Source organism: Antechinus flavipes, chromosome 2, assembly GCF_016432865.1.
Source record: "Antechinus flavipes isolate AdamAnt ecotype Samford, QLD, Australia chromosome 2, AdamAnt_v2, whole genome shotgun sequence".
Taxonomy (NCBI): Eukaryota; Metazoa; Chordata; class Mammalia; order Dasyuromorphia; family Dasyuridae; genus Antechinus; species Antechinus flavipes.
This window is the reverse complement of record NC_067399.1, coordinates 613,296,532-613,312,816: the sequence shown is the minus strand read 5'-3', so window position 1 is coordinate 613,312,816 and position 16,285 is coordinate 613,296,532. Positions and strand designations below refer to the sequence as shown.

At 35.8% G+C, this 16,285-nt stretch overlaps 1 protein-coding gene across 2 annotated transcripts in view; it reads left to right on the top strand.

The window, feature by feature from the left end:
• The window catches only part of PIK3AP1 (phosphoinositide-3-kinase adaptor protein 1), a 145,969-nt gene that overhangs the window by 94,890 nt on the left and 34,794 nt on the right, over nt 1-16,285 (top strand). For both annotated transcript variants that reach the window (XM_051981765.1, XM_051981766.1), the window contains exons 9-12: nt 8,436-8,531; nt 9,406-9,603; nt 12,463-12,528; nt 14,646-14,851. In XM_051981765.1, the coding sequence (XP_051837725.1) occupies nt 8,436-8,531; nt 9,406-9,603; nt 12,463-12,528; nt 14,646-14,851 (566 nt within the window). The remainder of the gene's footprint in view (nt 1-8,435; nt 8,532-9,405; nt 9,604-12,462; nt 12,529-14,645; nt 14,852-16,285) is intronic.

The following is a 16,285-nucleotide window of genomic DNA, read 5'->3' as shown; positions in this document are numbered from 1 at the left end:
GGACTAGGGTAATAATGTTTTTGTTACAATGAATGAAATTTTATAGAGAATTATGATACTTTTGTCCCAGGTATATACACATATGATGTAAAAGCTATATTCCCATGTATTTAATTTCTTGAGGGTGCAGTCTTTAATGTTTAATTTAATTTGAGAAGAGAAAGTGCCTGCCCTCAAGAAGTTTACATTCTACTGGGGGAAATATAATATGTAGAAATTTATAGCAGGTAGATTTATCTTCAGAGATTTCTCATGCTATCTAAGTAGTAAAAAAGTATCTTTACCACCTTTGATTTTTCCCTGACTTGTTGTGATCCTTAGAATACTAAGGATTTTTTAATTTGACAGCATGCATTTGAATAGGGATTGCAAAGTTTAGATATTGCATATAGTAGCCAGAGCTAGTTTCTGGATTCTATATTTTTACATACAGTAATAATTATAATCATAATAGCTCATTTTAATATAACACTTAGGTTTGGTAAGTGCTTGCTTCATAATGAAGTGCAGGGATCGAATCCCAAATATGTGTTGGGCTTTCAGGCCAATGTTGCAAGCTGTCTCAAAAGAATTTATAGGCTTAGATAACATCTCCAAATCAAGAGGCAAAGATTTTATTACACTGGCTAACTTCTAAAGGGGAGTTAGCAATTGATAAAGGGGAAAAGATGTTATAACAAGGGGAAAGATGCCATAAGGCACGCAAAGTTCCCAGAGAATTTACTGCCATAAGGCAGGCAGTTCCTAATGAACCCATTATTGTGATACTTAGTAAATGGGTAAAATTCATAATGAATCAGCCATTGTGATGCTTAATTCCTAAATGGAAGTAACAAAAGTGGAGTACTAGTAGGCTCTTTAATAGGTGAAAAACAACCTGGTAAGGGGAGGTTGACATTTATAGCTTGGTCTTCTGATTGAAAACAGTAACTGTGGGGCCACTTCAGGACAATAACAATAATAGCAAGCATTTATATTATGTTTTTTAAGGTTTGCAAAACACTTTTCATGTTACCTGTCAATATCTCTCCCTGCTTACTTCAGGGAGTAGCTTGTCCTCCAGATTATATACAGTAAGAAATTTAGACCCTCTCTTGTTAATGTTAATGCCCCTCTCTATGATACATCAGCTAGACCTGACAGTCTTGTTGATGAAGTCTTATTCATCCCATCAATATCAAGCTTTTGAATTTGATCAGTATTGACTATATTTCCTATGTGACCATCTTTGCTGTGATCTCTCAGAGAAAGGTCACTCATCGGAGGACTATTTCACATGGGACCCTGTACCTATAGCACATTATAAAATGAAGCTGGCATGCAGCTCGGGAAAACTGATCGACTAAATAGTGATGTACATTTCTGAGCTAGTGGAAAAAGAGAGCCATGTGGATGAAGCAAGTATGGTGGGACCTAGAACAAGGAAGATAGCAGCCACATGTCTTATCTGCTGGCCCTTGAGAACAAGCTGAGGGATGCCCACAGAGATTTGTTGTGACTGAGATCCGGGCGAGGGGGGAGAGGGGACGACACGTGCTGCACTTGGGTACAAGAGCTTTGCAAATGAAGATTTCCCCTTTACCCTAGGTTAAAATCTTTGGTCTGTCTTATGTCATTTCTCTTCTCCCCCTCCCCAATCAAAACTTGAGTTTCAGAGGCACTTGAAATCCATTTTTTGATGATAGCTGAGGATGTAGCTATTAACAAATTTCCTCCCATATGGACAATTCTTTCTGTATTAAATATTTTGTCATTTGATTTATGCTAGCAAAACAATGATTGGATATCTATATTTTGAGCTTAACATTAAGAGGTTCTCACTGTTCTAGGATGAAGGCTTGAGCTTCTTATTTAATAATAATTGCATTTAATTTCCAGAATATTCAGCACTGAATCTAAATAATGTGTTATCCCAGATCTGAAAGGCATGAATATCAGTTACCCATTTTACAGATGGTGAAACCAAAAGAGAGTTAAAATGATTTGCCTAAGATCATATAGTTAGTAAGCAGCAGAGCCAAGACAAACTCAAGTATTTTGATGAGTGTTTTTCCCACTAACTATACTAGGATGCTTTCCATATAATTTCTTGTATTTCCAGACTCTTATTTTTTTTGATAGGAAAGGCTCTGTTTTTTGGAAGAATATTTTTAAGTTGGTGATTTAAAAATCATGAGGAGTGAGTGGGTGGGAGAGCTGGGATTTAAGCCCAGGTCCTCTGACGCAACATCTAGTGACCTTTCTTCTGTTCATGCTGCTTTTTGAAAATAGTCTCAGGATAAGTTGCATGCTTTCATTTCTTCTTGGATGGAGTATGTTAAACATATGTTAACTTTGCCTGAGTGACTCAAGGTCATTTTCATGAACACCAGCTGTGGCACTGGACTACAAACATGATTGCATTGAGGTGCTGTGGGTCCTATTTTACCTGCTGTTCCACTGTATGCACTAGCTGTTAGTAAGCCTTCATCATTGCACACTGATGCTCTCAGGGCTTGTTGAGGTGCAGGTGATTTGATCTCTGTTTCTGACTCTGTCTCTCTGTCTTTTTGTCTCTGGCAATCTGACGGTGTCTCTGCTCTTTATCTCTGTGTCTGTCTCTGTTTTTTTCTTTGCCCTCTTCCTTTCCCTTCCATTCTGGCTAATACTGTCAGTGTCCAGCTCTTCATCTTTCTCACTGTTCTGATGGCTACCAACTCTGCCTCCTTGTTTTCTCCCATATCCCACTATTTTCTTTCTTCTCCTTCTAAAGCTTTCCTTCTGTCTTTTTTCTCTCTTTACTTCTTGTGACTCTTTTAGACACTGCTCCTTCTGACTGGTAAAACCAGCCAGCAATGCAACTCTGCCACAATCCTCAGGTGTAAAGCTGTTGTATCATGGGGTCAAAGGTTCTTTCTTTGAGCAAGAAGAGACTGTACTTCCTTGTTCAGAGCCATTCTGGAGATAACAGAGATTTTTTACTGTACTCTGTGTATCGACAAGCTCTTATTTTAAAATAAGCCACCACTAAATGGAAGCTTCCACATGCCTAAGGATTATGGATTCACACCCTATGAGCTGTCTCACACAGTAACTTTTTTAGAATTTAGGTGTCATTCTTGGCTCATTCCTTCATAAGAATGTCTGAATATGATCCTTAAAAGCTAAATGGCACAGTTGACAGAATGCTAGATTTGGAGTAAGAACAAAAGGGCTTTGTCAAATTTAAACTTCGTATTTTCCCCATCATCAAGTTTGGTGCCCTGATAGATCGATGAGGAAGCTTCCTCCACCAATGCTGGTCAGACCCTTCTCTGTAAAGCAGAATCTTAGAGCATTTTTTAGAGTATGGAGCCAGGGGTCATCCAGGCAGCATGTAGCCAAAGCAAGACTTGATGTGATGATTCTCTGCCTTCTAGACCATATCTCTAGTCACTACAGTAAACTTCCCCTTATTGAAAGGACCTAATAAAGGCTTTGTTTGTTAGGCTAACATGTTTTGCATGTTTTCAGTTTATCTTTAACTAGATCAGCTCCATAATTAGCATGATAAATGGACCTTTGCTCCAGGGGTGTTGAACATGGGAAGGTGGGAGCCCCACTTTTCATTCTTTCTAGTTATCATTTGCTCCAATCCCCACCCAACTATATCTTCTCTAGGCACAATTATGGTTTAATGATAAAGGTTATTTGTTTAAAAATTGAAATTGTTCATTCTGACCAAATTAAATAATTGAAGTCATTTGCTCTTTTTCTTCCCCTTGGAGAAATACCCTTTGCTTGGCGTCAGAACTCTTAATCCACAGAACTATGTACCCTGAAGGGTAAGGGCTGGTTTTACCTGGCTTGTTTGGTTTGGTTTGGTTTGGTTTTGAATCTCCAATGCTTAGCACAGTGCCTGGCAAATAGTAAGCACTTAATAAATGAAGTCTGGCTGATTCAGTTAATGAAGTCACGAGGTTGTACCCAGGGTTCTGTGCCAGTCATTGTAAAATAACAGTCACATAAAATGCAAAATTAGAATTAGAAGAATGAAGGCATTTGAGAGACCTTTTAGTTTAGGGTAATTATAATGTGCAGAGTGCTTATAACATAACACAAACTTAAAATAAACAATAATTAAACATAAAGAGAAATGTTTCATTGAATGTAGAAGGAATTCTTTTTTATTATGTTGATTTTGTTTCCTGTTCATGTATGTGAAATAGATCAAATGGGTGTATACATATATATCAACATGCTATTCTGACTCATGTGGAAATAGAAAACAATTGGAGAAACACTAATTGCTGAGGCAATATAACAAAAACAACAATTCTACTTAATCTACTTATTCAGTGATATGCCAATCAAAATATTAAAAAATTATTTCATAGAACTAGGAAAAAAATATTATCTGGAATAACAAAAGCTCAAAGATGTCAAGGGAAAATGAAAAAGAAGATGGTCTAGCCGTACCAGATTTCAAACTGTTTTATAAAATGGTTATCATCAAAATAATCTGATACTGGCTAAGAAATAGAGTGGTAGATCAGTAGAATAGATTAGGTATAAATTACATTGTAGTATAATGATAAACCCAAGGATTTCAAGTTTTTGGAATATAAACTCAATATTTAACAAAAATTGCTGGGAAAGCAATATGGTTGAAACTAGGTATAAACCAGCATTTCACACTGTATACCAAGATAGGGTCAAAATGGGTATGATTGACACACAAAGGATGATACCATAATCAAATTAAAAGAGCATGGAATAGTTTATCTGTCAGATTTATGAATAAGGGAAAAATTTAGGACCAAAGAAATTATAGAGAGCATTACAAAATGTAAAATAGTTAATTTTTGATATAAAATTTTAAAAAGTTTTATGCAAACAAAACCACTGCAGCCAAAATCATAAGGCAAACAGAAAACTGGGGAAAATTTTTTAAGATAAATCTGATAAAGGCTTCATTTCTCAGATATACAGAGCACTGAGTAAAATTTATAAAAATACAAATAATTCCCTGATTGATTCCCTGATTAATAAGTGATCAAAGCATATGAGTAAGCAGTTTTCTATCTCCAGTCATAAGAAAAAAAATGTTCTAAATGATTATTGATCAGAGAAATGGTTATTAAAATAACTCTGAAATTCTACCATATCTATCATAGGGGCTAATATGATGATAAAAAATGGAAAATGTTAGCTGAGGGTATGTGGGAAAACTGGTACACTAAAACATTGTTTATGAAGTTGTGAACTGATCCAACCATTCTGGAGAGTAATTTGAAACTATGCCCCAAAGGCTATAAAACTTTGCATATTTTTTGATCCAGGAATACCACTGCTAGGTCTTTATCCAAAAGACATCCAAAAAAAAAAAAAAAAAAGGTAGGGAGGTGGGAGGAAGGATCTATTTGTACAAACATATTTATAGTAGTTTTTTTTGCAGTAGCTAAGAACTGGAAATCAAAGGAATACCTATCAACTGGGGAAGGACTAAACAAGCTGTGGTAAATGATTACAATGGAATATTATTGTGCTGTAAGAGAGGATAAGCAGGATATTTCAGAAAAACCTGAAAAGACTTACATGAATTGATATTTAGTAAAGTGAACAGAAACAGGAGAATATTGTAAATAGTAACAGCGATATTGTTCTATGAAGAATTGTGGATGACAGCTATTCTCAGCAATAAATGCAATGATATAAGACAGTTCCAAAGGACAAATGATAAAACCTCCAGAGAAAGAAACAATAATGATTTAAAAGAAACTGAAGCATGCTATTTTTATATAGAATAACTAATATGGAAATATTTTATATAATTGCACATGAATAACCTATATCTTACTGCTTACCATCTCAAGAAGGGAGAGGAAGGGAAAGAGGGAAGGACAGAATTTGTAACTCAAAACTTTAAATAGAAATTTAAAAAAAAACAGGACAACTGAGAGAATAAATTATTTTGTTATAAATACCCAAATTAACTATAAAGGACATGTGAAGACAATATTTGTCTCCAAAAAAAACCTTAACTAGTAGACGTGTAAATAGAATGATTTAATACATGTGTGTATGTAGTGTATATTCTATTTGTATCTGATAGTAGCCATCTTTAGGGGGGAAGAGAGGGTTCAGGGCAAGGGGAGGGAAGAAAAAAGAAATTTACATGATAAATATATTGTATATTTGAATGGAATAACAAGTTGTGCATAGTGAAATTTCATGTGCAATCATCAATTATATTACGGGGGGAACAAAAGGACATAAAAAGTCACTGTCATTTGGAGAAAGAAAAGATAAATAGAAGTATGTATAGAAAAATTTCACATATATATTTCTATTTGTGTTTAATGGGTAGCCATCTCTAGGTGATGAGGAAAGAAAAAATCCCAGAAATTTACATGGATTATTTTGTTGTATATTTTAATGGAATAAAAAACAAGTTGTGCATAGAAGATTTGCAGTTGCGTGTATAATCATCTTTTTTAAAAAAATAATACTATGCTATGGAAATGCTTGTTTTATTCCATAAATTAAAGGGTTTTTTAATTTAATTTAATTTTTAATTTAAAAAAAGGCAGTTGGCAAAATTTCCTAGGTTAGAGATTTGTTTGTTTGTTTTTTAAGCCACCACAACCAACTTCTTCTAGGGTCAGTAGAGCATCATTTTATGTGATTTCCTCATATCATCTCTTATACCTTCTATAATTGTAGAAATCTCAGATTAGAAAAAATGATGGTAGAAAAAATGGGGCAAGTGACAATATCTGTGGCCTTAGTTTGGATCATCTCTGAGCTACCTCTCAAATCTATGGTTCTATATGTGGAATGATGCTTTTGACACCTAAAAATCTGAAATTATTATAAAAAGATCAAATCATGTTTGGTTGACTATACTTTGTAAGGCAGTAAAATATACATATACATACACACACACACACACACACACACACACACACACACATATATATATATTTAAGAAGGTTTTTCTTTTCTTTTTTTGCTGAAGCAATTGGGGTTAAGTGACTTGCCCAGGGTCACGCAGCCTGGAAGTGTTGCGTATCTGAAGTCACATTTGAACTCAGGTCCTCCTGACTTCAGGACTGATGCTCTATCCACCACACCAACTAGCTGCCCCATATTTAGGAAGATTTTCAATAATAAAGGTGATGAGGAAGGGGGGGGGAACTATTCTTTTCATTTTTCCTTAACCCATAGTTATGGAGGAGATGTAATCAGAACACTCCACTTGCCAAGTATTTCCATTATTCCCTTTTAAAATATGGATTTTTGAAATACAGTTAGTCTATTGAATTAAGTTCAGACTCTTAGATCTCTTAGGTAACTCTGGTCAGGGCCAGAAATTGAGAAACAAGAAGCTTAAATTTCACTTTCCTCTAAGCTATTTATTCACTGCATCCTACTCCTTTCAAGGAAACTACTTCACCCGAGTTTACCCATTGGCAAAATCTGAGCCCTCAGACTTTGTGCCTACCTAGCAGGTTGTTTGGGAAGGAAAGTTTCTTTTAAGAGTAATTCTGGCAAGATCACATATAAAATTCTCTGTTTAGTTTTTAAAGCTCTTTGCAACCTGACTTCTTCCTATCTTCTCCCCTCCTCTTATACTTCAGTTCCCTCTACAAATCCCATAATCCAGTGACAATGGCCTCCCTGTTGTTCTTAGAGCACAATTCCATCTTTTTCCACGGGCTATTCCTCTTTCCTAGAATATACAGTTATCTCTTCTACATCATAACTTTTCCTATCACAATATATTCAGCTTAAGAAATTAAATGGGAATTTTGTGGAAGCCACAGACAAAAGATCGACCTGCTGATTTAGAAACTCAGAAAAGCATAAAATACATGTATAATGCTGTAAATACACTCAAAAAGAAAAAGAGAAAAAATCTGATTGATATGATGGAAAGGCCAAAAAGTTTTATACGGATTTTCCAGATCTTGGGGATGCCCAACCCCCAACTCTTGCAATGTAGAAGAGGTGACTGTGTACTTCCTCCTCATCTCTGACTCTAGTCTTCCTGGCTTCCTTCAAACTCAGCCCAAGATCCATTTTCTTGGTCCCTTCCTCATGGCCACCTTGAGATTACCTTGAATTTACATTGTATATATCAGATATATGTGTGCATATATATCTTATATCTGATATATACAATGTATATACAATGTAAAATACATTTACATTATACAATACAAATACAAATGTATTTCTGAGTTAATATTTTATATACATATACATACATATACATATACATAACACATTTGATGTACATTGTATATATCTGGTGTATATATATATTATTTCTTCCTCTTTAAGCTTCTTGAGGGATAAGGGCTATGTTTCTTACTTTCTTTGTATCCCCAGTGCCTGGAATAGTGCTTTGGCATATAATAAATGCTTGGTAAAGGTTTGCTGGCTTTCTAAATTCTAAATTTTCCTTCCAGATGTAGAGATGCTTCAGTCCAGTACATCTACCCCAAAATCAACAGATCCTTTTCCTACGGCCACCAAAGACTCCATCATTCGCAAATTTTTGGAAGGTAAAAACTGTGTTGTAGGCAGGGCAGAGAAAAGAGTGAAAGGGAATTGTAATCCAAGACTTTGTGTAATCTAGGAGAAATCTGTAGGCAATGGCATTAGTGGTATTTTTTAGAAGTACAGAGCCATCTGCAAAAACAAATAAAACCCCAAAAGCAAACCAGCCTCACCATTAACTAAGTCTGTTGAAGTAAGTCATTATGTTCAAAAGACCATTTAAATAGACTACTAAGTGAGAGGTCTAACGCTTAGCATACTATGGTTACCCACTAATTTTTGGAAGTGGATTAGCTTGTTAGAACATCCACAAAGAGCCACAGGTAGTGGCAAGATGGCCATGGGACCCAAGAGGTAAGGAAGGAGAGATAGATTGTTCCAGTAGCTTCCCTTAATCTCTTCTTTCCCTTGTAGAATAGGAAGCAGGGTAGTAGGACATTGGAGCCTTAAGGTTGTTGTGGGCCCAGAGATGTCCTCTCATAATTCCAACACAAGCATCTAGAGGGTGGTTCCCTATTTCTCTTGTGACCTCTGAAGAGCATAATTTGTTTCTTGAGTTCTGAAAGGATGTTAACCTAGATCTCAAGGAGTAAAATGAGACGACAGAGATAAATCCTGTTTTTGGATGACCTTCAAATAGGAGGAAATGGGTAGTGGCGGGGAGAGATAAACCCTGTTTTAGAATGATCCTTAAATAGGAAGGAATGGGTAGTAGGCAGGGAGAGGTGAGGGAGGAGGAAAAGAGGCAAAGAGTGATAAATTTTTAAGAAGTGTGCTTTCTTTGTGTGTCCATATTTGGTTCAAGAGCTGGAACGTTTTCTCAAAATGACAGCATGTTGCCAGACTGGTAGGGTCATTTGTTTCTCTCCTATTTCCTAGGCAACAGCATAGGAGATGCCCCTTTTGAGAAAGACCTTTCCCCTAGTGCTGGGGGTGAAGAAGTCTACCACACAGTAGATGACGACCTTACCTTTGCCATGGATATGGCCAAAAGACCCCCAGTGCCGGTACCTAGGCCAGACACCAGTCTTCATGTCAACTATCAGATGTCCCAGAGTGAATCCTATATTTCTAAAGGTAAGACTGGCGGCATATAATATTGCTTAGGGGGTGCATTCATCTTGTGAAATTCTTCCCAGGAAATGCAAAAAAGAAAGTTCTTTAATCCCATAAAAGTATTTCCCTACTGTTCTATGATTATAAATCTCAGCTAAGACTGTGAGTTGGCAGAGGAATATAGTCTTTTTAAATGGTTGCCCAACCACTTCCAAGACAACCACATTTTTGATTTAGCTAGATTTAAGAGTTAGCATAAAGGGAAATTACCAGCTCTGGTACAGGAACTTATATTCTTAAAATATTGCCTAATTTCAAAGTATTTACATAACTATTTTTGCTATATTTTAGTGAAACAAAAACTTAGCTAAAAATCTCAATTGAAGAAACAATTTTTAAATAAAAAAGTTATTAAAACTTTTTGTTGTGATATCTGTATTCTGAATGTAGTCCTCCCCTATTTTCCCAATCAGCAAAGCATCCCTTGTAACAAAGATGATAAAACAAAAAAAAAAAAAAATTTAAAAGAATTACTTTACTTCTGAAAAGAATAAAGGTTCATTTTCTCAGCATTTCTCTGGAGTCAAACATTATAATTATATAGTGTTTGATTTCATTTTATTGTTTTTCTTTACATTGATGTACATAGGAGGCCTTAAAAAAGCAGCTAGGTAGCACAGTGGGTAAAATGCCACTTCTTAAGTTCCAATATGGCCTCAGATGATCCTGGGCAACTCTCATAACCCTGTTTGCCTCAGTTTCCTCATCCATAAAATGAGTTAAAGAATGAAATGGCAAACTACTCCATTTCTTTTGCCAAAGAAACTCCAAATGAGCTCATGAAGAGTTGAATACAACTGAAAAATGACTTAATAATAAGGCCTTAATAAATGTTTATTGACTGACTATGCACACAGTTACCACTTTAGTTCTGTCCCTTAGTACCTTTTGCCCATATTACATAGCAATGGCCTCTTAATCGATCTGTCTGCCCCAACTTTGTCCGCATTCTAATCTATCCTCCCAATAGATAACAGTGAATTTTTCTTTAAGAATAGATGTAACCACAATACTTATTCAATAAACTAGTGGCTTCCTATTATTTCTAGAATAAGATATGAATTTTCAAAAATTTTAAAATTTGGATTTTTGAAGCAAATCTATAATTTAATTGGCATGTTCTTGTTCATTTGTCATTCCTGTCTTAACTCTTTACTGATCCTGTGTACCATAGCACATCAGGCTTTCTGTCCTCACTTGGACATCTTCTAACCTGAGGGCCCATATTCATAGCTTTTATTATTTTAATATTATTCATGGGTTGTTTTTTATTTGTTTATTGGCTGCTTTTGTTGTTTTTGTTTTGTTTTGGCAAAGATACTGAAATGGTGCCATTTCCTTCTCCAGTAGATCAACTTTTGTCAGAACTTTCCACTAAGACCTATAATTCTTAGGTAATCCTTCATGCATAGCTCATAGTTTCATTAAGCCATGCAAGCCCTTCTCCACACAAAGGCAGTCTTCCAAGAAGAGTTTTGTTGGTATAAACAACATTTTTTAAAGTACATTCCCCTAATTATTGCAGATCAGCTTCTGCTTTGCAATTTGTAGTTTCAGTTCCCTGGAGCACTAGGATATTAAGTGATTTTCTCAAATTTGAGTAAATATTTAAGGCAATGTCTTGAACCCATGTTTCTGACTTTAAGGTTGGCTTTCTATCCACTACATGGTAGTTGCCTCTTCTATCTGACTTTTAAAACCCTTCACAAATTGGCCCCAATCTATCTCTCCAGCTTTATTATATGTTCTTCCCCTTTCTATATTATATAATCCAACCAATCTGACTACCTTCCTGCTCTTTGCCCATTACATTCTGTTTCCTGTCTCTTTGCTTTTGTATTGGCCACCAATACTCTCCTTTCTCATCTCTGCTTCATAGAATGCTTTACTTCATTCAATACTCCACTCAAATATCACATTCTATGTGAAATCTTTCTTGAATCCCCTAAATTTCTAGTGCTCACCTTCTTTAAATAATCTTAAATTTATGTTTGGGTGTGTGTATACATGTATTATTTCTCCCATCTTCATCATCACTGCCATGAAATGTAAGTCCCTTGAGAAAAGAAATCATTTTTTTGTCTTTTTAACCCCAATGTTTAGCACAGTACTATGACCGGTATTTTCCATTTTTTTTTTAACATCACATTGGAGTCCTATCATCCACTTATTTGTAATTTTTTCAGCCCTCACCACCTTGAAATAGTGAGTTCTATTTTGTAACATATATTACATTCTTTTGTTGTTGCTCAGTCATTTTCATCATGCCCGACTCTCCATTTGGAGTGTTCTTGGCAAAGATGTTGGAGTGGTCTCTCATTTCTTTCTCCAGCTCATACCAGAGTCACATGATAGCAAGTACTTGAGATTGGATTTGAACTCAGGTGCCTCCTCTTGACTCTAGGGTCAACATTGTATCCACTGTGCTACCCAGCTTTCTGTATTATATATTCTTTTATGAGGCTTAAACTGGACCAAATTTTGAGGGATCCCCATAATTGCAGTATGCCTCAATTAGATCATCACATTCAATAATTGCTTCTTTTCACTGGACACCATATTCCTGTGATGGACTTAGTATGTATTTTTCTAGGGTATTTTTTTAAAATCATTTCTTACAGAACAATAATATTGCCTTACATTCACATACCATATTGTATTGAAGTATTCCCCAACTGATGAGTATCCACTCAGTTTTCAGTTTTTCTTTAGGGAATTTTATCCCATGCACACCCAATACATAAAGAAATTTTACATTCATTCTGGGAGGATTCTATAGAATTGTGTATTGGCTTTTATATAGTGTTCTTTGTTCTTTAGTATTTACAGATAAAAGTCAAGAGCGGCCTGGAAATTTGTATATTTCTAATGAGCACATCAGAAAAGGTAAGTCAGGAATCTTTCCTCCACGGGTATTGTGTCTGTTACTGTTTTTGCAAGATGGGAATGGGAGGAGAATTTGTTTTAAAAATTATTTCTTAAATTTAGCCTATTTTCTACTGCTTTTCACTTATCCTTACAGAAGATACTTAGCTTCCTTCAAATGAGTAAAATAGTGAAAAGAATATTGTTGAAAATTAGGGACAATCTGAATGAACATGGAAGCCACATAATCATATCCTTCTTTGCAAATGGAATGGCATTGTTCTCGATATCAATAGAACTATGTATAAATTGGAAGAGAGGGCAGAATAGTATAACAATAACCTCGAAGAATCATCCTTGACTGAGTAGGGTCTCCTCTACTACATATTTGTTTTGATTCATGATTAGGAGATTAAGGTCTGAAGGGGTCTGTTGACCACTTTGAACCTTCCACTTATAGCACTCATTTGGAAGATTTCATAACTCCTTTAAAAAATCCATTGTGCTTTTTAATCTCATCACAAGCCATGCTCACTCATAATTTGTTTTTCACGCAGAAAACATTAAAGGCTCATTATAAATTTTTTTCCACTTAGAAAATTTTAAATTTAATGAATATCAATTAAAATTAATCATTCTATATACACTGAAGAACAAAAAAGATTATACATAAAGTTATAAATCTTCATCATATACTTGCTTTTCCAATATATAATAAATTTAGCATGTATCTTTGAAAACTATTCTGTGATTCATTCTATTCTCTTCTATGGATTTCAAAAACGTGTTTTAATGTTTCTCTTTTCTCTTGTGTCCTTTTCTTTTTGCAAAATCTATTCTTAGCTTCCCTCTCTCCCAACTCCACTTCTGCCAAATTGAGAAAAAAGATAAACCTTTGTAACAAATATACATGATTAAGAAAAACAAATTCCCACATTAGCTGTGCCCCAAAATGTATATCTCATTCTTCAGCTTGAGTCTGTCTCTTCTGAATCAGAGGTGGGCTGTGCTTTTTACTCATTGGTTCTCTGGAAGCATGTTAACCATTACATTGATCAGAGTTCATAAATCTTTCAAAAATATTTGCCTTTTTAATTTCTTTTTACATTGTATAGATTGTTCTTCTGGTTCTGCTCATTTCCCTCAGCATCAATTCATATAACTCTTCCCAGGTTTCTCTCAAACACATCCTTTTTATCATTTCTTATAGCATAATACTATTCCATGGCATTCATATTCCATAATTTGTTCAATTATTCCCCAATTGATGGGCACCCTATTAGCTTTCAGTTTCCTATAATTTGAAGAGCTGCTATAAACATTTCTATACATAATAGTATTGTTCCATCTTTTATTTGATCTTTTGGGGGTAGAGGTCTAGTAATAATATGGCTGGGCCAAAGGGCGTGACTTTGGGGCATGATTCCAATTTTAAGCACTTACTATGTGCAGTATATTGCAAAAAGAACTGAAAGAAGATATACAGATAAGTCATGGCTCCTAACTCAATAATCTTAAATTGATTTTGTTTTATTGTCTAATTGTCCCTATTCTGCCAGTTGCTTTTTTTCTCCTTCCTGGCCCCTGTTTTGCATAAATTCCTAGGATCTCAGATTTAGAATTGGAAGGGACCTTAGAGCGCATCTAGGTCAATCCTCTTTTTTTCCAGTGGAGGAACAAGAAGCTCAGAGAACGTAAGTGATTTGCCCAAACTCACTCATGCCAGTAAGAGGCAGAACTTGGATTTGGACCCACCCCAGTTACTCTGACTCCAAAGCCAGCCCACTTCTCACTCTGCAACTCTTGGTGTTTGATTGGTTCCACCTAGGGTCTGTATGGCAACTTTTTGTTCTTTTCCAATGTATTTTTTAGATTCCTTAAGGACAGGGATTGTCTTTTGCCTTTTTTTGAACCCCCAGCACTTAGCACAGTGCCTAGCACTGTAGGTGCTTAATAAATGTTTATTGATTGATTGTTCTTAGGTTACCCAATTGTCTACTTTTTCCCTGTTGGATTCGTGTGTGTGTGTGTGTGTGTGTGTGTGTGTGTGTGTGTGAGAGAGAGAGAGAGAGACAGAGACAGAGATAAAGACAGACAGAGAGTGACAGAGACCTTAACCTAATGTTGTCTTTTCTCAGAGACCCTGGTCAGGCCACGAAAGGATAGACCCCAGTCAAGCATCTATGATCCATTTGCTGGCATGAAAACTCCTGGCCAGAGACAGCTCATCACCTTACAGGAACAAGTGAAGCTGGGCATCGTTAATGTGGACGAGGCTGTTCTCCATTTCAAGGAGTGGCAGCTGAATCAGAAGAAGAGATCAGAGTCCTTTCGCTTTCAGCAGGTAATTTCTGCTTTCTGTGTGTTTGTCATGAATGGAGCTAGAACATCCAGAATGGAGAGCTGCTAGCCAGGGACCAGTTGGCAGCCTTCCTTGTTGTTGAGAAAGGCAGAACAAGGCAGGAAGTACCTTTGCCAAGATCAGGCTACAGCCCCTCTCCCTCTGTGGTCTCCAATGAGGACGATTTTAGCAGAAATGAGGAGTAATAAGTAAAGGACAAGTTTCGCTGGTTCTAGACTTGATCCTGCTCACTTTAGGAAACTGGCCTCATAGGCAGGCATTGGATGGGGGCTTTATGTTTCTTAGAGTATAAACCTAAGGTCGGCATCTGAAATTCACTGTTAGCAACAGGAAAAGCCAGACTACATATCTAATGAACTTTAGATGGCACAGATAATGCCACCTAATGAGTGAATGAAAAAATATAAATTCTATCAGCTAAGCACCGTGCTAAGGAGATAATAATGTGGAGGAAGATGATCATCAATGTCATAATAGTAAGAAAAGCCTAGCATTCATAGAACACCTATTATGTTCCAGGCATTAGACTAAGAGATTTACAATTACTCTCTCATTTGATCCTCACAACCACCCAGGGAAGTAGGTGCTATTATTATCCCCATTTTACAGTTGAGGAAACTGAGGCAGACAGCCATAATGTGACTTGCCTAGGGTAACACAGCTAGTAGTAGGTACATGTGGCTGGATTTGAATTTAGGGGTTCTTGACTTCAAGTGCAATCTTATGTGCACTATGATGCCACCTAGCTGCCTAATCATAAAATTATTCAGTATTAATAGTAGTGAGTACAAGTGAGAAGACTTTTATCTTTGTATTCAAAAGTTTTGCAAATTAGAAAATTTTAAAAATAATAATAAATAAAAACAAATAATAAAAAATAAATTAAAAAACAATAAAAATTATAAAAGCAGATTGGGAGGCAGAGTCTGCCCTCAAGGAGCTTACATTCCAATGAGAAAGATAATACAGGAGAGTGGTTTTTGTTGAATCAATCAAAGAGATGGAATTTAAAAGGACAGCAAAAGCATAACTAAGAGGGAATTAAGTGAAGCTATAAATAAGAGAAGTGTTCCATATTAATTCATGAGGAGGCCTTGAATGTATTGACAAGAACTTGGACTTGCAGTCAGAAAAATAAGAATGAAAAGTTTTTTAAGTTTTATGACTTGAAAGTCTTTGGAATACAAAATTAAAGTCCTACCAACTTGTTAGGGCAGCTAGATGGCACAGTGGATAGAGTGCAGAGTTAGAAAGACCAGAGTTCAAATCTAGCCTCAGATACCTGCAGGATGTGTGACCTGAGCAAATCACTTAGTCCTATTTGCCTGTTTCCTCATGTGTAAAATGAATTGAAGAAGGAAATCATGCAAGTATCTTTGCCAATAAAATGCCAAAGAGGATCAATCACAATCAAAC